Below are 25,629 nucleotides of genomic sequence, written 5' to 3' on the forward strand. Positions count from 1 at the left end.
TATTCAAATTAACTTAAAGCTAAATGATCAGACTTGCTGGAATGTATTCAAATTTTTTTTTTTTTTTTTTTTTTTTTTTTTTTTAGAAGATCTTTACAGGTCCTAAAAAAAAAAAAAAAAAAAATGCTGCACACAAATTCCTTTAGCAATACTTGTATGACTAATAATCCAGGCAACTGGTCACATCTGCTTTAAAGAGACCTTGTCACTAGGATATTCATTTCAACATTTTTCCCATAATATCCTGTACAGTATGTGCATTTAAATCCCAAGAAAAGCGCTACATGCAAACTCCTTTGAGTAAGACCCCTTTCACACTGTGGTGTTTTTCAGGCGCTTTAGCGTTAAAAAAAGCGCATGTAAAACACCTGAAAGCCTCATCTGCAAGCCCAAGCGCTTTCACACTGAGACCCCTTTCACACTGGGGCATTTTTCGGGCTCTTTAGCATTAAAATAAGCGCCTGTTAAGCACCTGAAAGAAGCCTCAACTGCAATCCCAATATGAAAGCCTGAGTGCTTTCACATGGAGGAGCTGCGCTGGCAGGGCGTCAAAAAAAGTCCTGCAAGCAGCTTCTTTGCAGCATTTTTCTTTTTCAAGCAGCTTCCCATTGAAATCAATGGGAAGCGCCTGCAAAATGACTGAAAAGCGCCTGCAAAGCACTTTTGGCAGCAGCGCTTTGTGGGTGCTTTTAACCCATTATTTGGCCACTAGCAGGGGTTAAACGTGCCCCACTAGCGCTCAAAAAACGCTGGTAAAAAAAATGTGGTGCTTTTCGGGTGCTGGCAGTGTGAAAGGGCTCTTAAAGCACTTGGGCTTTCACATTGGGATTGCAGATGATGCTTCTTTCAATCGCTTTATAGGCGCTTTTTTAATGCTAAAGTGCCTGAAAAACTCCCCAGTGTGAAAGGGGTCTAAGAGCATAATACCACTAAGTCAGCTTTGAATGACTCCAATGCCACCTTGATGCGTTTTGGGCACGGCCCTTTGTCAAGTGAACCGTTCCTGGTGCTGAACTTCCACACAGCTGCTTCATGATCACTCAACCAGTTCAGTGTCATTTGCATGGAGAGATCTCCTTGCAGAATCCTCCAAGTGCCAAGCTTTATGTGTTTATCAGTATGTGCATTTAGCCTATTTTATGCATGGTTTTTACCTGTAAAAGCTTCCCTTGTATGGACATCCAAAAACCCTGAAACTGCTGCTGGGTGCACAATCTTAGATGTGATGTCAGCAAACTTAACATGCTTCTTCCCTCCTCCCTGACTGCTACATAAAAAAAGATATGTAGGGAGGTGATGGGAAGGGTGGAGTAGCTGGGTCAGCACAGAATTCAATTAAACACTCCCTGAAAAGGAGAGGGCTATGATGTGCAAGTAGAGACAATTTTGTGCTATGCAATAGAATCTTTTGAAATAGTCAATTTGGTTGGTAGGTCAGAAGCATGTTGCAAGTCAAAAGAAAATCATTTATGGAAAAAAAACAAATTGGAAAAGATAAGCATTTAAATGCTTTATAATACTTTTTTCCATGCAAAGTGAGAAACTCTGCTATTCCCCTGCAACACCTTATCTCTTAGCTTTATCAATTTATGTTCTTCTGTATTTTGCATTACCTGCTGTAAATGTTCTTGTCATAAACCTTTACTGCACTTCTATTGTATAGTCTGTACCGTAAAGCTTTAATAAAAAAAAAAAAAAAAAAAAAAGCCACTTTATTTTCCTACGCTTTTACCCGATTTTTTTTTTTCACAGGGTCACATTAAGCATGCTATCTGAAAAGACAAAAGCTTTGCTCAGATTTGCTTACCTTCATTTTCAGCAGACTAATACCTAATAAAGTCACTAATTTATGTATTTTGTACATTACCCGTTTACAATTCGTCACCACCCCACTCAGTAAACAAAATACAGTCCCTTAAAGTGGTAGTAAACTTAAAGGTTTCCCCTGCTAGATAAAGGCATAATGTTCTAGTATGCACTGCATACTTGCACATTATGAAACACTTACCTTGAAACTTACCTTGCTGTCACCGCTGCAGATGTTCACTGAGTCTTCCTTCTGGTTTCGCGGGCTGAAGCCGCTCGAATGGCTGAGCTGTGACGACGTCGCTCCAGTGCATGCACGCTGTCGTCTTGGCCACGGCACAGAGCTCTAAAGGAACAGCACGGGTATGCCGTTCCTTCAGAGCTCATGTGCCGGTGACGTCACCGGCTGCTACTCACAAGAATATCTTCCAAACGGTGCAGGTTTAGGAGATATTAATTTTATTACTACTAGCAAGCTTTTACGATAATCTTACCTGTATGTAAAAATCAAATACAGGAATTTACTACCACTTTAATGGCACTAACCTATTCAGTTTGGCACTATAATGTATACATTGTCAGTCAGCATTTCTACAGTTTTATAATTCACTAAAATTTACTATAATTCTAAACAATGCAGATTACCTTGGTAAAAATCTCATCATGGTATCTCCATCTCCTGTAGCAGCTGCTCCTCCCACTGAACTGTCTGCATAGGATCCAGCTCCAACGATTGGCGAGTCTCCCACACGGCTGAAAATGTATTTGTCTTTTAAAAACCAAACTATCCCCCTGGACATCTTAACAATAACATTTGTTTCAATACATTGGAAAGGGCAAAAATGTGCAGTTGCCCATAACAAGGGAAAAAAGAAAAACTGACATTTTAGTGACAATTTACAAAGATTATCACGTTTGGTATTACTCCTTATATAATCTAGCTAGCTCTTACTGGCTATAAACATTCTATCCTTTGATGTGTCAAAAGCAAGCCATACATTATACAATTTTCTGTTCAAGCACAGGTTGAAGGAAAAAAAAACATTGCTTCCCCCCCCCATCAACACAGTAACATAAAAACAGACCCTTCCCCACTCTATCCAAAATATGGTTTTAGATAAACTTTGGACCCCCTTTCACACCGAGGGCGTTTTGCAGGCACTTTAGTGTTAGAAATAGCACCTGCAATCTGCCCTCAAACTGCTGCACCACTGTCTCCAGTGTGAAAGCCCGAGGGCTTTCACACCGGAGCGGTGCGCTGGCAGGACATCAGGAAAAGTCCTGCCAGCAGCTTCTTTGGAGCGGTGTGTTTACTGCTCCTCCACCGCTGTACCCCATCGGCCGAAATGCGCTGCAAATCCGACGGTAAAATGCAGTTTTACCGCCGACGCTATGGGCGCGGCAGTGTGAAAAGGGTCTTAAAGAAATGGAAGGATCAGAGGAATTTGCAACCCCCCCCCCCCAACCGAACCATGCAAGGCCACATAACCTTAACATGGTGGGTTAGTTTGCCAGGCAGATCCCCTCTGGCAAAGCACCTTGTCCCCATGCTGAGGAAGACAATGGCCAGGATGTGGACAGGGCTTGTTGGAAGGCCCCTTGTTGGAAGGCCCCTTTTACAATAGGGGGTACCCAGACACAATACCCCCAACCTGTGAATGAGTAAGAGGGAAAGAGTAGCCCTGTTCATTCACAAAAACGAGAATCGTAAATCAAAACAGTTTTTGACTCAATAAAATGTCAACCACGCTCAACACTCGCCAACCAAAAATAAAAAACTTGCTGACTGCCAAGATGATCCTCTTCCAGGAGGGGGGTGTTGGTATCTAAGTGCCCCCTTCCATGTTGCAATAAGCCCCCTGCCCAATCATCCCCACAATCATCGGGCCAGGGTTGCGGGGGAAGGGCCCCTTGTTCTCATCAACACCCCCCCCCCCCCAATATTGAGGGCATGTGGCCTGGTATGGCTTGGGGGGGGGGAATTAGACCTTGCAAGTTTGAAGCTGCATTTCTGCAAATTGAGTTGAAGATTTAGTGAAGATCAATGGTGTTCTTAGTGCTGGGAAATACAGGCAGATATTTATCCATCATGCCATACCATCAAGGAGGCGTGTGATTGTGCGAATCTCTCTGAATGGGCCGGGTACAAAGGAGGGGGTGAACTTCTGGCTGACTTTGCTGCTGCGAACTGAGCCGAAAGTGAACTGATACCAGTCAAAACCAAGTACCCCCCAAAAAGGTGTAAAATGTGGCAGTGAAGGGGGGGGGGGGGGTAGACAAGCGGAGCTTTTCCGACAAGTGGAGCTCCATCTTAAGAACTATCTTCACTGTAGAGAACAACAAGGAGTCCTGGAAGTGATGGTCTGGCCCCCACAGAGCCATGATCTCAACATTGAGTCTGTCTGAGATTACATGAAGAGACAGAAGGATTTGCGGCAACCCACATCCACAGAAGATTTGTGGTTAGTTCTCCAAGATGTTTGGAGCAACCTACCTGCTGAGTTTCTTCAAAAAGTGTACTTAGAAGAAGTGCCGTTTTGAAGCCAAAGGGCGGTCACACCAAATATTGAATTACATTTTTTTCTTGTGTTCACTCACTTTGCATTTTGTAAATTGCTAAAAATAAAATGTTAAAAAGATATATTTCTCAAAGCATTCTAACTTTACAGCATTTCTTTATACCTGATAAAATACTTTAGCACAGTACTGTATATTTAGTAGCTTGCCTGGAGTTCTGCTTTAAACACTGGGCTACTAAAATTGTAAAATGTATGGCTGGATTTTATTTTTTGTCAGCATGCCTACTGATTAGATTTATTATGTCTGAGTCTGGTTGGACTACTGTAATGTCATATAAAATCACTCACCCAGGAATTTTGTGAGACGCACCATTGGTTGAAGTTCCTGTTGCAACATTTCCTTGTTTATCCACAGCAATCATTCCTAATTCAGAAAATGAAATGGAAATATATATAATCATATACTGTGTATCTAGATTTTACAACAGATAAGCAGCATATTAATACATATTTGATGGACATCCATCTTACCAATAGTATCATGGCTGTGCACATCTACTGCTTTCTGAAGTGAAGGTGGTTTATAATTTTTAAATCCCTTTAAAGGCTTATAAGGACCACAAGATTTTGTAGGGTCTGGTGTCACATTCTGTGAATCAAAACAGTATACTTTTACCATTACTTCCAGAGTCTTAACAAGTTTACAGTATATATAATGATATAGGTCTAAAAACAAAAAAAAAATATATATATTATATATATATATATATATATATATATATATATATATATAAAGAATCACTCCCCTTTAAAATAATCACATGTGTTGCTTTGCAGCCTGAAATGAAGACAGACACAGTTTTTGTTTTATCACACCAACATGTCAGAAATGATTTTTATTTTTAATTAAAAAACAAAATCACTGAATTGGAAAAAGGATCGACCCCTTAAGTCAGTATTTTGTTGAACCACATTTTGCTTTAATTACAGCCTTTAGTCTGTTGGGATATGTCTCCACTAACATTGCACACAGACTTTGCACTATTTGCCCACTCTTCTTTGCAGAACTGCTCAAATTCAGTTAAATTTGATGGTGACCGTTTGTGTGCTGCAGTCTGAAGTCATTCCACAGATTTTCAAAGGGGTTTAAGTCTGGGCTCTGACTAAGCCATGCAAGGAAGGACATTTACCTTTTTGTGCTGCAACCACTGTATGATCTTTTTTGTGTGATTTAGGTCATTGTGATGTTGGAAGCTAAACCTTCTTCCCATTGACAGCTTTCTAGCACAGGACAGCAGATTTTCCGCAAGAATTTGATGGTATTATGCCCCATCAACTCTCCTATCCTGACAAGTGCTCCAGTCCCTGCTGCAGAGAAGCACCCTCATAACAGGATATTACAGCTTCCATTAGTTACTCTAGGAATGGTGTTATTTGGATGGTGAGATGTATTGGATTTCCGCCAGAGATATCGTTTAGCCTTGAGGCCAAATAAAATTTTAGTCTCATCTGACCACCTTAAAAACGCATCTTAAAGATTCTGAGGTCAGATGGAAAAATGCGTTATGGTCAGATGAGATTAAAATTGAATGATTTGGCCTCAACAAAAAAACAAGGGGTGGGTGCTTTCCTCTGTCATTCATTCAGAAACTTACCAGCTAAAGGATCTTATCCCTTACCCTAACAAAAAGTTGGATTAATAAAAGAAAAACAAAAAAAAAAACACCATAATGTAAAAAATAAATAAATAAATAAAATGGCGCAGCGTGCATCAAATTTAAGTACAAGTTCTAAACAGATACATGAATTTGGCACATTGCGCACCACTTTTCGAATGCATGGGAGATACTTTTGCAAGATCTGTCTGCGCCAGTCCTTATGAATTCTGGTCGTCTTAGCTCACCACCATTATGTGCAGAGGTTCTATACAATTTTAAGAGTTCCAAGTTTACCTTAAAGCTGACCTTCACCCTCTTCCACTACTTCCCTCCACTCTTTTTTTTTTTAAGCAAAAATGTCTGGCCCCCACTCCACATGCACGTCAGTTGCCTTAGGTGAATGATGTGCAAACTACCTGCTGTGGCATGGTGGGACAGAGCTGTGGCTGGGCATTAGGGAATCTCAGCAGGACAACGCTGAATCGCTTAAAGCGGTTCTAAAGCCTAAACTGATTTTTTTACCATAAAAAGGAGAAGTCCAGCATGAGCTTCTCCTATGGGTCACATGAGTGCAATTCGTTTTGCACTCCTGCGACCCGTTTTTAGGAGAGAGGGGGTCTGAAGAACACTCTCTGCTGACATCACAAGAATCAGTTCAGGCACCGCGTCATCGTGCAATAAAGTCTGGATCTGCCAGGTGCCTGCCCCCCCCCCCCCCCCCCCCCCCGAGTCCTTCTGCCTGTCAATGGGAAGCGACAGAGAGGAGGTACCAGGGGCGCTGGTGGGGACCCGAGAAGAGGGGGTTCATGGCTGAGAAGAGCAGGTAAGTATTGGCATGTTTATTATTAAAAGAGGAAAAAAATAAAAAATAAAAAGTACCTTTACAATCTCTTTAAGGTAAGCAGGGGTGCTAGAAATTTACTTAGAACCCCCAAACAGTATACTTTTTTTCCCTAACACCCTAGAGAATAAAATGTCGGTCGTTGCAATACTTTGTCACACTGTATTTAAACAGCAGTCTTACAAGCACACATTTTGGGAAAAAAAAAAAAAAAGGAAATAAGACAACAGTAAAGTTAGCCCAATTTTTTTTTCTATATTGCGAAAGATAATGTTACACCGAGTAAATTGATACTCAACATGTCACGCTTCAAAATTGCGCCTGCTTGTGGAATGGCAACAAACTTTTACCCTCAAAAATCTCCATAGGCGACGTTTAAAAAAATTCTACAGGTTGCATGTTTTTTTGAGTCACATAGGAGGTCCAGGGTGAGAATTATTGCTCTCCCACTACCGATCGTGGCGATAACTCACATGTGTGGTTTGAACACCACTTTCATATGCATTCGCTTCTGCACACGAGCTCATCGAGACGGGGCGCATTAAAAAAAATATATATTTTTCTTATTTATTTTACCTTTTATTATTACACTTTTTTTAAAGAAACGTGTAGGATGAGCGTTGTGCTGACGTCACAGCGTACTGTCACGCTCCCCATTGCACGGGCGTGTTTGTTTTCAATTTTTTAGCTTTGCTGGTCGGCCTATATCGTTTTTTATGTGTTTTGACTGACTTTGATCAGTTTTTACTATTAAAACCATCAGATTTTACCTATGGTGGCGTCTTGTCTTTTTTCCCATGGTCACCCATACATGATGAGATTGCCTATCTCTTTCACTCCCGGTTTGTTGGATTGAGTGCTTGAAAAGCAGTTACCGAGCCTGACAGCTATTACTGCCATACCTGGATCATTTGACCCCTTAACTTGGAAGTCCGTGAGAACACCAGGTTGGTGCATCACTCGCAGGGGTTGCACACAACAGTGGGAGACCTTCACTACCCCAGGAGGTGTTAACATGCCTATCTTACTGGCCATCTGGTAAGCCTGTATTCCTTACGGCGGCGGAATTGCACTGTTTTCTATGAAGATTTGTCACAGGGTACTGCAACATTAATCAACATGTTAATCACTATAGACTTTTTTTTTCCTGCGTTTGCGCATATTCACGTTTCAAGTAGTCTGTTTGGATGGTTTATCATTATTATTGTTCACTTGGTACATATTTTTTATTTATATTTTTTTATTATTATTTTCAGTTAACTAACCAACACAGCTCCTTTTGTTCTTTAATGCTAATCAATGGTTGCTAAGACCACCTAGCAAGCAATCACCTGCTGGTTAACTTGAAAAGTTAAGTCCAGCAGTTGCCATCCTCTATTCAGTGCTGCTCACTGTCTCTCTCTCCCCTGCTGTGAGCAGCGCAGAGTGAGTCCGGCAGCCGGCCCTGGGTGTCAGTAACCCGGGTACGGTCCACACACAGGCACCGCTGCACTCTGTCAGAGTTCACCTCTCCCTGCCCTGGCTGTCACAGAGCCACCGCAGCTCCTTGTGCCTGGTGCCCAACTGTTGCCAATTTATTTTTGGAGGGTGGGGGCACCGGGCTGACACCCCCTCTAATGCGTGATGCCTGGGGAATACACATGGTAAGATTGTTGGCCAACCGAGCATCTGATTTTTGTCAAAAGGGCGTGCCAGGATTTTGTCTTGCATACTAACAGTACACAATTGTTGTGCCACAAACATAGTGACGTACTAGGAGGAATTTCAGCTCTTGAGCGCCACCCTTTGGGCCCCTTCTGCTAATTATGTGTTTGGTGAACATTGATTCTGAGTATGCGTGCTTGTACTTTTGACTTTTGTGCGACGGATTTGTGTACTGACCGTACAAAAATCTGACGTCAAACCGTTGTCTAGCCTGCCATCCAACATTTGTTGGCCAAAAGTTGGACAACAAGTGTCAAAAGGAGCACACTAACGGTAAGATTTTAGGACAACCGTCTGTCAACAGACAATCCCCTGCCAACAATCGTACCGTGTGTAGGAGGCTTAAGTTACAATTACTGGAGTCATGCATTCCTGGGTGGATTGTCTGGTTAAAACAATTGGCAAAGGAGTGAATGGTACTCAGTTGAAAACACTGAGAGGTGTAAGACCCCTTTCACACTGGAGTGTTATGCAGGTGCTATAGCGTAAATAGTGCCTGCAACACACTCTAAAAAGCTGCTCCATTCACTCCAGTATGAAAGCAGTGTGTTGGCAGGGTGTCAGAAAAAGTCCTGCCAGCAGCTTCTTTGGAGTGGTGAACTCACCGCTGTTCCACCACTGCTCCCCGTTGAAATCAATGGGGCAGCGCTGCAATACCGCCGGCACTCCGGTGGTGTTTTGTGGGTGGATTTAACCCTTTTTTGGCTGCTAGCGGGAGGTTAAAACCGCCCAGCTAGTGGCCAAATAACAGGTGGCTCAGTGTGAAAGAGGTCTAAGAGTTGAGGGTTTAGGCGAGCACCAGCATAAAAAGAATGTACCTCCAAGGGCAGGAAGGAAATCTGGGTTGCCTAAAATAGGAGTGAGGGGGCCATAAGAGGAAACTTGTAAAGTGGTTATGGCCCTGTTCTTATTTTTTGGGGGGTTAAGCAAGGGATTTTGATGAACATAACATTTATACATGGCTGAATCAAAAAAATATCTGTTTATAATACATTAGACTTTACCGTACGAAAGTTTGGTTGGCAGTGCTGATCAAGCCATTTTGAATAAATGGATAGTGATCTGTTGGTTGTTAAGTCTTCACATACAAAGCCCATACTCTCAGCAAACAAGGATGCTAAAAAAAAAAAACAAAAAAAAAAAAACACATCAATAAAAATGTACAAGTCAGGATCTGCTTTTAATGGACATTATCCTGCTATTTTGCTTACTAATAAAAAAAATTTTTTTTTCCCAAATACCAGTTAGCAGAATTAAACTCTTTCAAACTTTTAAACTCTTTAAAAGTCCTTTAAGATGTAAGGGAGGAGTTTATTGAGCAACAAAAAAAGCATCCTCTAAAATCAGTGCAAAACTCTGTCAAGTTTTATAATGATCAGAAGAATCCCATTATAAAATGCAATTACTATTCGACTCCTCCAAGAGTTACTGGTTCAGATATCATTGAATACCTGCAATATGCTCTTTTATAACTGCACTTGTCTGATATGCTTTCTTTTTCAAATAAATTTAAGCAGAAGCACAAAAGTGGAACTAAATCTGGAAAAAGCCTATTATGCTATTAGCCAAGAAGCTCTACTTCTTGTTTCTTGAAGGTTCATTTTCTTTTTGCAAGTCTTTTGATAACTTAACACAAATTCATTGAAAACATTCAAAACTCAGATTCAAACAAACACTTACCCTTAAAGTGCAAGTTCATTCTTAGTGAATACATATTTTAAGTATATAATGCAGTGTTTACCTCTAAGCCATTATTGATATGAGTTAACATTTCATAAGCTTGTTCCCCTTTAATTAAAGTCAGGCTGGGTTCATGCAGGTACGGCTGTGCTTTGCAGTCCGGTGTCCAGTGCATTTTTGTTCACCAGTTCAGGTGCAAAGGTTTCCCTGAGTTGGCACCTAAGGCCGCTTTCACACAGGACAGATCCCTAATGTTCCGCCTGCTCAGTTTATCCCTGCTGAGCCGGCGGATGACAGGGCGGTCCCTGCACTGTGCAGGGGCCGCCTTGTCAGATCTCCGCTCTTCTCTATGGGGGAATCGAATGAACACGGACCGTCTGTCCGTGTTCATCCAATCCGCTCTGCAGAATCGGACCATAGTGGAGACCGCAGACACCCACTATCCCATAGGGATGCATGTATGTCCGTATTTCATCCGCAAACAGATGGATGAAATAGGGACATATGGCCCGCATGTGTGAAAGGGGCCCAACACAGACCCAAAAATGCACAGGACCCTTTTCAAATTCGCACTGCATCCACCCTGGACAGTGTGAACCGGCTCCACTGAAAGCTAGAGTGATTGTAGACCCATAGGGGTTGATTTACTAACACTGGAGAGGTACGATGTTTATGCCCCACACACACACGATCGGAAATTCTGCCAGCAAAAGTCTGATGAGAGCTTTTGGTCAGAAATTCCGACCATGTGTATGCTCCATCGAACTTTTGCTGGCGGAGTTCCTGCCAGCAAAAGATAGAGAGCATATTCTCTATTTTTCGGTCGGAAAAAGTTCCGATCTGAAATTCCAACGCCTGTACAAATTCCGACGCGCAAAATTCCTACCCATGCTCGGAAACAATTTGACGCATGCTCGTAAGCATTGAACTTCATTTTCTCGGCTCGTCGTAGTGTTGTACGTCACCACGTTCTTAGCGGTCGAAAGTTCATAGAACTTGTGTGACCGTGTGTATGCAAGCCAAGCTTGAGCAGAATTCTGTCGGAAAAACCATCCAAGATTTTTCCGACGGAAAATCCGCTCGTGTGTACGGGGAATAACAGTGCAATTTGTGCTGGTTGTTGTCAGTAGCAGGATGAGTCATCAGCCATTAAGAAACCACCACCCAATCTCTGAATGTTGTCTTGGGGGTGGGGGTCACCTGGTGCCTTTACCGGATGCCCTGCCCCTTTGTTTACTTAGAGGGGGAAGTGGTGCTGAGTGAAAAGCTATGGAGCCTTGGGCAGGCCATTTTCTTCCAAGGGGATCAATGGCCGACCTTCATTGTGATTAATGATGGATGCTAGCAGTCCACTAAATGTTCAGTGTGCATGAGGCCTTAAAATAATTCATAAAGAACACAGATTTGATCATTTAACCTCTAAATCAGGGGTAGGCAACATTTTGAGCACAGTGTGCCCAAAATTATTTTCAAAGAAATTGAGCATGCCGATTTTATAACAAAAACTTCAACTTCACACTCTCAATCACGAAAAGGATTTATTATAAAATAAATGCTGTAAACTACTTTAGTAGTGAGAAATTAACATCCTGCACGCCTCAGATTGACCCCAATTCCTGCAACTCCACACCTCAGATGAGCATCAATTCATACACCTTCACACCTCAGATCACTGTACCTCCCCTGCTCATCTTCCCCACCACTGTCCACCCCCCCCCCCTGCACATCTGCCCCACCACTGTACAACCCCCTGCACATCTGCCCCACCACTGTACCACCCTGCTCATCTGCCCCACCACTGTACCACCCTGCTCATCTGCCCCACCACTGTACCACCCTGTGCATCTGCCCCACCACTGTACCACCCTGTGCATCTGCCCCACCACTGTACCACCCTGTGCATCTGCCCCACCACTGTACCACCCTGTGCATCTGCCCCACCACTGTACCACCCTGTGCATCTGCCCTACCACTGTACCACCCTGTGCATCTGCCCTACCACTGTACCACCCTGTGCATCTGCCCTACCACTGTACCACCCTGTGCATCTGCCCCACCACTGTACCTCCTTTCTCCTCTGCCCCAAGACTGAACCCCCCCCTGCTCATCTTTCCCACCACTGTAACCCCCTTCTCATCTGGCCCAACACTGAACCTCTTCTGCTCATCTGTCCCACCACTATAACCCTCCTGCTCATCTGCTGCACCACTGTACCTCCCTGCACATCTGCTCCACCGCTGTATCCCCATGCTCTTGTCTCACTACTGAACCACCTTCTCATCTGTCCTAGCACTGAACCCATCTTCTCATTTTCCGCACCACTGTAACCAGCTTTTTCTTCTGCCCCATCAATGTACTTCCTGTACATCTGTCTCACCTCTGTACCCCCTGCTCTTCTGCCCCACCAATACAACTCCTTGCACATCTACCCCACTGCTCTACACCCCTGCTTTTCTGCCCAAACACTGAACCTCCCTGCTCATCTGACCCAATACTGAACTCCCCTGCTCATATGGCCCATCACTGTACCCCCCCCCCCCCCCGTTCTTCTGTCCCACCGCTGAACACCTTTCTATTCTCTTCCACCACTGTACCTCCCTGCACATCTGCCCCACCGCTGTACCGTCCTGCTCTTCTGTTCCACCTCTGAATACCTCCTGCTCATTTTCCCCACCGCTGTACGCTCTTCTCATCTATGATTTGCGTGATATGCAGAGTGGTGAAAGGAAGCAGAGATGGGACATCTACCTGTCCTGGCACACTCATCCTGATCCAACTCTCGCATCCAGCCCACGTATTTGTATGTGATGTCCCATACGAGCATCTGAAATGGATGCGCAATGATGCGCTCAGGTCAGGGGCATTTCTGAAAGCAGTGGGCCTGTGAGCAATATAATAAGTTGGGCCGCCGCAGCTGAGAAAAAGTGGTTGGGTGCAATTTTCATTGTGCTGAATACTGGCTGTGGCTTAAAAGGGACACAGAGTGCAGAGGTTCAGTAGTAAGGAATGCAAAGGTTCAGGAATAAATTTTAAAAAAGTTCCCAGAAGCTCAACAGTAATTCCACAAACTGTCACCCGATTGTGGTTTTCTCAATCAGTGAAATCCCTGCTCTCTGAGATTGGTAGTGGCAACCAAGCGAGTCATCTTCCTCCAGATGGTGGATGGGGCTAACAGGACTGTCATTGGCTTTAGCAGTGGCCAAGACTGTACTCCTCCTCCTGGAAACAGGAAGCTAAGTTAGAGAACCAAACAATGTGTGGGGGCACAGTGCCCAGGTGCAGCGTGTTGAATTCTGAAATTGGAATGCATTAGTGCCTCACCAACACTTCCCTGCACTGCTCTGCTGATGGGGAGGGAGTCGAGTTCTGGCAAAAGAGGCTTCGCGTGCCGAGGGTTGCCTAACCCTGCTCTAAATTATATGTATAGATTTATCTGCTACATTTTCCAGCCTCATGGTAGTAGAATGTAAAAAGCAGCAAATGTACTTTACACACAACCAGTATATTTACTGGCTGTAGCATTTGCTTGTGAAAATGTAAAGCATATTTGAACAGGACAAACTATACAGTGCTTTACTATAGGTAGGCAGGTAAACAAAAAGAAAACACTTTTACTGGCAGATATAACTTCTAACTAATCATAAGATGATTCTTAAAGTAGAATTAAAGCCCAAAATTTTTTAGCTGTGGATAAAGTGGCGAGGGATTGGAACACCTGTCAGATTTTATTGCTGTTTGTGTCCTTGTTAAGAATATTGACCTTCTCTATTTGTCCCAGTGACTGTTATCACTGAAAATGAAAGGAAATCAAAAGCTGAGTTGTTACCAGAACAGTAATAAAGGGGAAATCTTCCAATGTGGACACTCTTTGTTATAGCTATAAGACATGAAGTAAAAAAGGTACATCAAGCCGATATAGAATCTCTTTCAAAGCAAAAAAAACTGACAGAGGTGATAACCCTCCCTTAATCTCTCCAAAATGAAAAAAAAAAGTTTTTGCTGTAATTCTACTTTAAGGCCCCATTCACACTTGAGTGTAGCGGTTTCAGGCAGAAATTTGCACGATTTTACCACGGTTTTGCATTGATTTTTACCGTGTTTTTGTACAAGTCAAAAGGTCCCCAATGTAAAAAGCAGAAAAACAACCAAATCTGCCTAAAAAAAAAAAAGTTCCAGAACTTGTTTGAGCTTCAGGCGTTTTGGAGCTTCTGGCTTCAGGCGAGTGGAGAGGTGAATCATCTCCATGGAGAATAATTGATTTTTTTTTCCCCTCCAGCGTTTTGTAGCTTCAGGCTTCAAGCTACAAAACGCTCAGGTGTGAATGGGGCCTTAAGGATATCACGTGTAGCTCTATATTTTCCTGAAACAAAAATTATAACTTACCCGATTCTCCCACTAAGAACGTGTGCTTTGTGTGCTCCATCACAGCTCTGGCCACACCAATGGCATTCTTTATTCTCCTAAGACTGGCAACAGCACCAACTTTCATAGTGCTACTAAAATGTAGAGAACATGACAAAGGGTGTCTATAAGAACAGGCTCAGCATAACTGTATAATGCTTCCACACAAATTACATTCATGATGTAGGTTTAAATTATTGAAAGGGTCAGACGATAAAAAATAAAAAAAAAACTGTTTTGTTTATTATAGCTACCTAATGCCCCGTACACACATCAAAAGTCCGATGTGAGCTTTTGGTCAGAAATTCAGATTGTGTGTATGCGCCATCGGACTTTTGCTGGTGGAATTTCTCGCCAGCAAAAGATTGAGAGCAGGTTCTCGGTCGGAAAAAGTTCCTATCGGAAAATGCGTTTGTATGCAATTCCGACGCGCAAAAAAACACGCATGCTCGGAAACAATTCGATGCATGCTCGGAAGCACTGAACTTAATTTTCTCTGTTCGTTGTAGTGTTGTACGTCACCACTTTCTTAACGGTCAAAAGTTCAGAGAGCTTTTGTGTGACCATGTGTATGCGAGGCAAGCGCGAGCGGAATTTCGTTGGAAAACCATCCAAGATTTTTCAGACGGAAATTCCGCTTGTGTGTACGGGGCATTACAGTAATGCCGCGTACACACGAACTGAATTCTGGCCAGAAAAAGACAGATGAGAGCTTTTCATCGGAAAATGCGACTGTGTGTATATTCCATCGGAATTTAGCTGTCCGAATTTCCGCCAGCCAAAAATGTATAGCATGTTCTCAATTTTCTCGACGGAAAAACTTTCTATCGGTAATTCCGATCATGTGTATGCAATTTCCGACATGCCCAAAATCACGTATGCTCAGATTCAACTACGAGACAGAAGCTATTGGCTACTGGCTATTTAACTTCCTTTTTCTAGTCCCGTCGTACGTGTTGTACATCACCGCGTTATAAACAATCGGAATTTGATGTGACCGTGTGTAAGCAAGACAGCTTGAGACAAATTCCGTCGGAATTCCATCGGGAAAACCATCAGAGTTAATTAGTTATCACTGTGAGATCCATCTGCTTGCATTAAGGCAAACTGACTTTACCTACCACTGACTTTGGAGGTGAACAGTGAATTTTGGGCCATTTCACCAAAGCATATGCTGGCATATCCCTACTTATTTAGCAGGGGGGCAATAGTGTATCAGCTAATATTTATATTACAGGCTTCCTGAGAATCTTTTGCCATGTCTACCGATTTTCAAGTGGGGGACTGAAAAATTGTTTTTACATTAATTTGGAGAAATAAGCTTTAAATTACCATAGATCATCCTTGGGAACATCCCATTAAAGAATGAAGCTTTACAGAATAAGAACTCTCAAACACCTGTTGGTTGGTGAACTTCAGGACAACCCCGACTAGAGCCTTTGTTCATAGAAATCACATTGGTTGCTGATCTTCACATACCAATAATCCCCTAAGTGTCCTCAAACAAACCCATGGCATGTAGCCTAAGGATGGCCATACACTTTACAATTTTCTTATTCAATTTCCTTCAGATTTACCTTCAAGTATGTAGTGAAAGGACCTGCCTGACTGCATACAAATTGAAAGGGTTTAGGTTTGACCTCATATTATATGGTTTTGGTACATCTAAAGAAAAGTTGAACAAGAAAATTGTATAGTGTATGGCCAGCCTTACAATTTATTTTTATTTTTTTAATGCTTTGTTGTTATCGATTGTATGTTTTGCTACAAAGGGCTGAGTCCCTACCTCTGCAATAATTTACTATATTACTATTGCCTCCCCTCATCTTTCCTTCTGATGCATCCTGTTGAGATTGATTGCTCTTTCTTTCAATAATAAAAAAATAAAAAAAATAAAAAATACGAACAAGGAAGCTTTACAGAATTGGACCTAAAAAAAAAAAAAAAAAACAACAACAAAAGTTTTAGGCAGAAAATAAACGGTAATGTTTAGATGATCAGATGTTTAGGGACACCTTCTAAAACATGTACCCAACACAAAAACAATGAGGTTATATGAAAAAACAAAACAAAAAAACAAAAAACAAAAACAAAAAAAACACAGGCTTCAGGCCCCATTTAGGCTTGGTTCACACAGGGGCAACACGACTTTTGGAGGCAACTTGGACGTGACTTGACGTGACGTGACGTGACTTGGACTCGACTTACAACACTACTTTAAGTCGCCCCAGGCCAGGCGACTTGCCGTGGCCAATCAGAGAACGAGCTCTCAGGGGGGAACTCCTTTTGAGAGCTGATAACTCTCTGAGAGTTGCCTCTGTATAGACGGAGATCCGACTTGGAGGCGACCTCCATTGAAATCAATGGGTACCAGTCCCCTAGAAGTCGGATTGAAGTAGTACAGAAACCTTTTCTGAAGTCGGAGCGACTTCAGTAGTGTGCATTAAGACAGCTCTCATTCACTTACATTGATTTCTACATGTTATGCGACCTGAGGTGACTTGGGCGACTTGAAGTCGGATCTGAGTCGCCCCTGTGTGAACCGGCACTTACACTTCAAGATCTGAAATAACAGGTGGAATCGCTGCAATTCTGCCTGCGACTCCAAATTGCTCTGCAATCACTGCAAAACACACAATATGATACGCACGAACGTGGTGCGATTTTGTCATGATTGACGCTGCAAAATGCACCTTTAACTCCTTCACGCCCAAGTGTAAAACAAATCCTAATGTCCAAGCACAATTTTGCAACTTTGGCATGGGTTAGTCAAGTAGATTATACCAAATACTTTTCAGGACAAATTGGGCTTTAATTTAGTGGTAAATGATAATGGAGATATATATATATATATATATATATATATTTATATATAAAATATATATTATTATGAAAGGAAAACTGGCCCAAAATAGTATATATTTTTTTTTATTTAGAGATATATTGTATTTGCTAAAACACACTGACACTAAAGCCTCGTACACGCGATTGGATTTTCGGCAGGGAATTGTGTGATGACAGACTTTTGGCCTAAAATCCGACCGTCAGTACACTCCATCAGACAATTGTTGTCCATTTTTGCGCCAACAAATGTTGGATAGCAGGCTAGTAAATTTTCGGCGGACAACGATCTGTTGTCAGATTTTCCTATCGTGTGTACACAAGTCCGTCACACAAAAGTTGAGAGTACAAACACGCATGCTCAGAATCAATGCTCACCAAACACGACATTAGCAGAAGGTGCCCAAAGGGTGGTGCTCAAGAGCTTAAATTCCTCATAGTATGTCACTACGTTCGTGTTTGTTGGCCAACAATTGTGTACCGTTTGTATGCAAGACAAGTCCCTGGCACAGGCCCTTCGGACAAAAGTCTGACGCTTTGTTGGCCAACAATCCGATCATGTGTACGAGGCTTAAGGGTACTATCACACTGTGGTTCTGCATTTAGTGGCACTTTACCAATGTTATAGCGGCTCTTTTGGGCCGCTAGCAGGGTGATTTTCACCCCCGCTAGTAGCCAAAGTGTTAAAAGCGCCCATGTTGCAGTGCTGCCAAAGCGATTTGCAGGCACTTCAGCAACGCTGCCCATTCATTTCAATGCGCAGGGTGTTTTGGGAGCAGTCCACACCGCCCCAAAGATGCTGCTTGCAGGACTTTTTTCCCGACCTGCAAGCACACCACCCCAGTGTGAAAGCACTCTAGTTTTCACACTGGGGAGGCATGAGAGGCACTTCACAGGTGCTATTTTTAGCGCTGAAAGGCACCCCATTGTGAAAGGGGTCTAAAAAAAAAAAAAAGTCCTGACCAAAATATACGAACCCTGACCATTGATCCTTACTTGACCCAAACGCTAACCCTGGCACTGACCTAGATCAAACCTTGATCTAGGTATTTTTTTCTTTATTTTACTATGTAGTTATGTTTTTTTTAATTGTATTAAATTCATTTATTCACACACTCTGCGTGCAGAGACAAAGATATCATGTAACAATTTTTTACGAATACTGGTTGTGGCCCGTTTAAAATCCCAATTTGAGGAAATCTATTCTTTACTATACAAGTAATTTTAAACTTTTCCAAGTAGATATTGTAGAAAAAAAAAAAAAATGATGTGTAGTGCCTGTGTAGAAACAGAGATGGTGGTTAACTGCAGCAATGGATGGAAAACTGCAGATATGTTGCAGATTTCTCCATCGCTGCTCACCTAAGTTCAAGTGTAAACAGGACACAGAGGACAATTGTTTTCTGTGTGCCCTTGCAGAGACCTACATTTTTCTAGTGTAGCTGCACAAGTGTGAGTCCTAAAGCATTACCAACTGCCTACCCACCTCTAAGCCCCTGTACACACAGTCGGACATTCTGCCAACCAAATCCATCGGATTTTGCCTGTCGGACCTTGTCCGAAACTGTTGCATACACACGGTCAGACTAAGTTGTCGAAAAATCCGATCATTCAGAACGTGGTGACGTAATTTCGTTACGATGGGACTTCATTCAGGCTAGTAGCCAATAGCTTTGATGTAGGAATTTGATCTGAGCATGCATGGCACTTGGTCCGATCAAAATTCTCTACACATGATCGGAGTATGTCCGATCGAACCAGTTGGTCGGAAAATATTTCCAACATGTTGGAAAATTGGGTCCGACGGAATCAGTCCAATGCATACCACACACAGTCGGATTATCCAACGACACGGTCCGATAGGACACATTCTGACGGATTCTCCGACCGTGTGTACAAGGGCTAAGAGCTAACCAAATTTTAATATCAATGGCAGCAACTTATAGATTAAGGGCACACATTAAACCATTTCATTTCATATTATTAAAGTATTTTCTAAAATCTGCATAAATAACGAGAGGATACCCATTCATAATCATAGCATCCAGTGTAGTCTCTCCGGCTTCATCGGGACTTCCACCATATCCTACAGAGCCATCACACTGATCAATTTCACACTGTGTACAGCCTCTCTCAACTGCATCCAAAGCAGATCTGCCAGAAGCAAGGATGTTCCATGCTGAAGAGAAAAACAGATTTTTGTTAGGAAAATATTTGTACACCTGTAACTAGGCTTCTGCTGATCACAATAGAAAGCTAGTACTTGCTTTTAACTTTATGGCTACACTTTTGCCTACTTGCTTCTAACTGCCCCCACTTTTAGCATGAAAGCTCTGTCTTCTACTTCTCCCACACACTCCTAGTTGCCAGGTGCTCTGCTTTCCTACGTTGGAGCCTGTTAAAAACAAAAGGTGCGCCAATACATGTTGTGCATATCACGCATTGCGGTAACACACATTACCACAACGCAGAAGTGTACATCCGGTTAAAGTTTATATTCATACAATAAAAGTATAGGAAGGCAAAATATGTAAAATGTTATGAGCTTTTAGTCTTCGGTCATACTGAATCCGATTTTAAAATTGTGCGACTTCACTTGAAGCTGCGCGATTTCAAAGTTGCCCGTCGACACGACTTTAGGTGTGACTTGGAAGACATTTGTGTAACTTCATGCACAGATGTCTATGCAAGTTGCACCTGAACTTGCAAAAAGTAGCGCAGGAACTTTTTTTAAATCGCACCGCTGTGACTGGGGACTAAGAGCTCGTAGGAAGAGGGAAGGAAAATGATGGTGACCTTTTAACAGTCTGTTTGCACTGCTCAAACACAACATTTCCCATATGTACTTTTATTGTAGGAGTATAAACAATTTTTGCTTGTCTGGTGTCTGCTATGTATGTCTGATCTAACGTAACCATTATATGACTGCAAGGAAGAGTAAAGTGATATTGAATAAAAAAAAGAATAATAAACATGTTATATTTACCTGCTCTGTGCTGTGGTTTTGCACAAACCAACTCCAGTCCCCCGCCGCCACTCCTGGCCCCTTCCTTGTGCCCAGTTCCCCAAGAGCAAACGGCTTGCTATGGGGGTACCCAAGCAGGCTAGCTCTTGAGCCTCTGCTGCTCTGTTGGTCTATTCACATACAGAGCGGTGGCTCAGCCCCACCCCCTCTCTCTCTCTCCTCATTGGCTCCCTGGCTGTGATTGACAGCAATGGGAGCCAGGGTCTCAGCAAATGAGGGAGAGTCCCTGGACAGCTGAGGCTCTTGTAGACACCGCTGAACAATGGGGCTATGGTAGGTAAGTATGGGGGGAATTTTTACCTTTATGCATAGAATGCATGGCGGTATAACGCCTTAAAGTGATTGTTACCCCAACACTTCATATTCCTGATATGTGCCTGCTGTACCATGTACTTGTATGAAAAAGTATCCTGTTCTCTTTATAATGCTTCTTTTTTGTGAAATCCCTTCTGTTCCTGCCAGTCCCACTGCTTTCCTATTAGAAACTGACCACACTAAGCAGAAGAACAGAACACAGTGCGGTCAGTGCTCTAGCTATGCTGGGAACTCGGTGTTCTCTCCTCCAATGATCAGACTTGTCCTGACACGCCTGTGGACAGATTCTCCCACCTGAACTGTGGCCCTCTGCAGCTCCTCCAGAGTTACCATGGGCCTCTTGGCTGTTTCTCTGATTAATGCTCTCCTTGCCCGGCCTGTCGGTTTAGGTGGACGGCATGTCTTGGTAGGTTTGCAGTTAGGCCATACTCTTTCCATTTATGGATGATGGATTGAACAGTGCTCCATGAGATGTTCAAAGCTTGGGATATTGTTTTTATAACCCAATTCTGCTTTAAGCTTCTCCACAACCTTGTCCCTGTGTTCCTAGGCCTTCGTGATGCTTTTTTTTCACTAAGGTTCTCCAACAAACCTTTTCACAGAGCAGCTGTATTTATACTGGGGTTAAACTACACACAGGTGGACTCTTTATTCTAAAAGCAATTGGTCCCAATAGATTTTAGTTAGGGGTATCAGAGTAAAGGGGGTTGAATACAAATGCAATATTCTAAAGTACGCTGCGCTTTCAAACATAAAATCCAAATAGTGAAATGAAAAAAATGTAAAGATGTGCTATATGTCAACAGCAATAAAGTGCCAAGTTACAAACAATAATCCAAATAAAGTTCTTTCGTGCGGGATATGATAAAACGCCCATATGGTGAGAAAAAAAAAAGCAATCAAAATCCTAAAAACAATTTAATGGTGAACCAAACAAAAAAAAAAATCTGTATTATTGATAGATAGATAGATAGATAGATAGAGAACGTGATTCAATGTGCTGTGCAATCAAAAAAAGTTCAAAAATGCTCCAATGTAATCCATGTGATTCAGTGGTTGCTGTGCTATCAATCCAACATTAAAGCGGGAGTCCGCGTTTTTTTTTTTTTTTTAAAAGCCAGCAGCTACAAATACTGCAGCTGCTGACTTTTAAAATAGTGACACTTACCTGTCCAGCGCGCCCGCGATGTCGGCACCCGAAGCCGATCTCTAGATCGTCTGTAAGGTGCTGCCGCCGCCATCTTGGGTATGGGAATCAGGAAATGGAGCCTTTCGGCTTCATTTCCCGGTTCCCTACTGCGCATGCGCGAATCGCGCTGCGCAATAAGGACGGTCCCCGCTGCCTCTGGGATCTGTGTGTTTCCCAGCAGGCAGCGGGGCACTTGCGGAAAGGGGCGTAATCTACGCCCCTTTCCGCAGAGAGCTATCCCGGAAGTGGGTGCAGAATACCTGTACTGTACAGGTATCTGCACCCCCCTCCCCCCTGAAAGGTGCCAATTGTGGCGCCGGAGGGGGGGAGGGTTCCGATGAGCTGAGGTCCACTTTAGGGTGGACCTCTGCTTTAAGGTACTGCGTGTGCACTCAGGTGTTCCCCCCCCCCCCCCCCCCCCCCCAGGTAATGGCCGCTCACCTTAGAGCGTGTGACCTTGCTGATTAGGCTTGGTCAATACACACATTGGAACCTGTAAATGGTTCAGTGGTAAATCCGGATTCCTGTGGTAGCCTAAGGGCCGGTTCACACAGGGGGGCGATGCGAGGCGACACGACTTGCCTCGCCGCGACCTGCCGTGACCTCAGCGGCGACTTGCAAATGACTTCTGTATAGAAGTCAATGCAAGTCGCCCCGAGGCCGCCCAAAAGTAGTACAGGAACCTTTTTTCTGAGTCGGAGCGACTCGAGTCGCTCCTCTTAGAACGGTTCCATTGTACAGAACGGGGGCGACTTGTCAGGTCGCGGCACGGCAAGTCGTGTCGCCTCGTGTCGCCCCCTGTGTGAACCGGCCCTTACTCTGTGTTTCAATTTGGTACTGGAGGAAAAAGGTGATGGTAAACTTGAATGAACAGACGTTCTCAATGGGGATGGCGATTTGCTTTTTTACCATCTGGTAAGCGGCTTTCCTAATGGTGATGATGGGATTAGCTACTAGTGTGGAGCACAGCGGTGGCCCAATAAGGACTAGTTTGTTCATTCAAGTTTACCATCACCTTTTTCACCATTATGAAATAAGAACTTTTTTAGTGTTAATATTATTAATTTTGGCACTATAGAATCAGAGACTTTTACTGGTTTGCACAACATTTATCCTTGGAGATCATTTTTTTGTGTGGCCTTTAATATTGTTATGGTTGATTTTTATTTTCATTTTTAGTTCTGTGGCGCAGTTATCTTTTACCATTTCAACAGTAGGAAAGCTGTGGCCCGATTGTTGTGAACCACTGATTCAAAGTCATCTGAATAGAAGAGATGTTACTTATATAAGCAGATATGGGAGAACCATGCAATTTGAAATCCCAGAAGGGGTGCAGATTGTGCAACAGCCTGAATTCATGGTGTGTGTGGTTTTCCAGGGAAATATTCATATATACAGTAAACACCAAAATTGTCATTTTTGGATCCTCCTTATTTTGATTATCACTAATTCAGGTAAAGCCATGTATAGACCGTGATAAAGGTGGCGGCCCCACAATTTGGTGTACACACGCACTGACTTATCCTGACAGCATGGAGCACACTGGGGTTGATTTACTAAAGCCAAATAGACTGTGCAGTTGCACTCTGCAAGGGAATTTGCTCCAGAGCTTAGTAAGTAAGGGGACGTTCTGCTGACTTCCATCAGCCAATCATGTGCACGCAAAATTATTTGTTATTTATTTTTCCTTGCATGTAATTGGGTATCCTTTTTAAAGTGAAGTTTTACTTAATTTACTAAGCTCTGGAGCAAACGACCCTGCAGAGCAAAACTGCACAGTCTAGTTGCCTTTGGTAAATCAACCCCACTGGCTTCTGAAAAGTAACCGGGAGATGTCGTGTCACTCAGCCGTGTGCCAGGCTATTCCCCAATCTCTGCTCCACTGTGAGCTGCCAACACAAAGGGGGTAGATTACCCAAATACCATCCTAAAGGAAGCTACACACGCTACAAAAAAAAAAAAAAAACACATTATGCTGCAGCTGCATTGGTGTGAACTAATAATAACAACATGTTAAGGGCCCATTCTCACTACTGTGTTGCAGTAATGTATGGTCGTGCAATTTTGTGAAGCATTGCCGTTCATTCTGAATGGCACCCCAATGCACCACGCCGCTGGATGTGTATTACAGTGCAACATGCGGCAACGCGCTCACTTGTGTCGAACTGCCAGAAAACCTACAGGTTTCCTGGTGCATTCTGCTCTTTGGCCTATCGGCACCATTCACACGTGGAGATCTGGAATAGCGGGAGTGGTCGCTGCGATTCTGCCTGCAACTCCAAATTGTGTGGCAAGCTCTGCAATACAGGCAACATGCATTTTGGTGTCATTGATTCTAAATAGGGTTGCAACCTTATCCCTTTAAAACCAAACACATGTTAATTACACAGGTTCTGTGGCTGATTAAGGTAGTAATTAAACTCACTTGGTGCCTTATCTGCATTCATTTAGCCCCAGAACCTGTGTAATTCATATGTGTTCGGGTTTAAAGGGATGAGATGGCCACTTTAATTCTAAATGGTGCCCCATGCGCGGCAAAATGCGTCTTTAAAAACAGTGTCAAGCTTGTTGTCTAAAATTGATCCGGAGCTTTCTTTGGGCAACAAATGTACAAAGGGCAATCCAGTGACATGCAGAATCCCATGAAAAGCACCAGCAGAGAAAACTATAGTTCCCACTAAGTGAATGGGACCTAATGCGAACATACCACAGTACTAGTGTGAATGGCCCTGATAGGAGTTGTTATGTTGCTGGGGAAGCAGGTCCTGCAATGTCAGCTGACTGTGAGCTGCTATCACATGACACCTAGATCACGTGCACTCCCCAGTCTCTTCACAGCTGAGCAAAAAAATGCGCGTCCCCGAGTCCCCCCCACAATGGGACAGAGAGGAGTAAACCATGCGCGCTCCCATCTCCCCACAGGGGGGGGGGGAGCCTTGAAGTGCACGCTCCCGTTTCCCCGCAACCCTGTGAGGGCTGCGCGTTCCCGTCTCCGCAGAAGGGGAGTAAAGCGCGTTCACCTGCTTGTGTGGCGGTCCGGAAGGGCCAGGTGTTGACGACCAGAGGCAGCGTGGGCTGAGAGAACACCGCACACAGCTGGACCGCCATTACGTACAGCACCAGGGAGCCAGCCGCCTCCATGGTCCCGGAAATAGAGGAGCGTGCACAGTGGTGGGGGGAGGGCTCAGTATGGGGCGTCATATTTAAAAGGAACAACGGTGCGGGTGGTCAGTGGTGACACCTGAGTATAGTGTGGGCTCATACCGAGAACTGAAGGGATAGCAGCATGGAGATATGAGCTCGGGTGTCCTCTGAACTCACTTTTTATAACCCCCCCAAATTAATTTTTTTTTTGTTCACACGTCCATATTTTGTCAATGTACGGGTGCTGATGTCCGGCCCCTTTTTTATGCGTGCTGCAGGATGGGCGGTGACTGCACACCCCAAAAAAAGAGTGCCAAAAATAGGAGAGCGGGTGGAGGGCATAAGGCTCCATTCACATCAATGCATGCTGCTTTGTGAGCATTTCTGCTGTGCTTTCCGCCGTTTTTATAACAATGTTTTTCTCGTTCTATTGCTGCTATTTGCGCTTTTTTTTTTTTTTTTATATATATACCTTTTTTGCTTTCCATTCACTGTATAGAGCTGGT

At 43.3% G+C, this 25,629-nt stretch overlaps 1 protein-coding gene across 1 annotated transcript in view; it reads right to left on the minus strand.

Moving 5' to 3' along the window:
• Positions 1 to 25,152, minus strand: part of AGA (aspartylglucosaminidase) — a 45,991-nt gene extending 20,839 nt beyond the window's left edge. The window contains exons 1-7 of the mRNA XM_077477251.1: positions 25,000 to 25,152; positions 19,476 to 19,629; positions 14,592 to 14,704; positions 9,533 to 9,645; positions 4,857 to 4,974; positions 4,674 to 4,749; positions 2,452 to 2,559 (exon numbers count right to left, since the gene is read on the minus strand). Of these exons, the coding sequence (XP_077333377.1) occupies positions 2,452 to 2,559; positions 4,674 to 4,749; positions 4,857 to 4,974; positions 9,533 to 9,645; positions 14,592 to 14,704; positions 19,476 to 19,629; positions 25,000 to 25,120 (803 nt within the window). The 5' untranslated portion in view covers positions 25,121 to 25,152. The remainder of the gene's footprint in view (positions 1 to 2,451; positions 2,560 to 4,673; positions 4,750 to 4,856; positions 4,975 to 9,532; positions 9,646 to 14,591; positions 14,705 to 19,475; positions 19,630 to 24,999) is intronic.
• Positions 25,153 to 25,629: the final 477 nt, after the last annotated feature.

Source organism: Lithobates pipiens, unplaced genomic scaffold, assembly GCF_037356315.1.
Source record: "Lithobates pipiens isolate NorthernLeopardFrog02 unplaced genomic scaffold, aLitPip1_a1.2 Scaffold_13, whole genome shotgun sequence".
Lineage (NCBI taxonomy): Eukaryota > Metazoa > Chordata > Amphibia > Anura > Ranidae > Lithobates > Lithobates pipiens.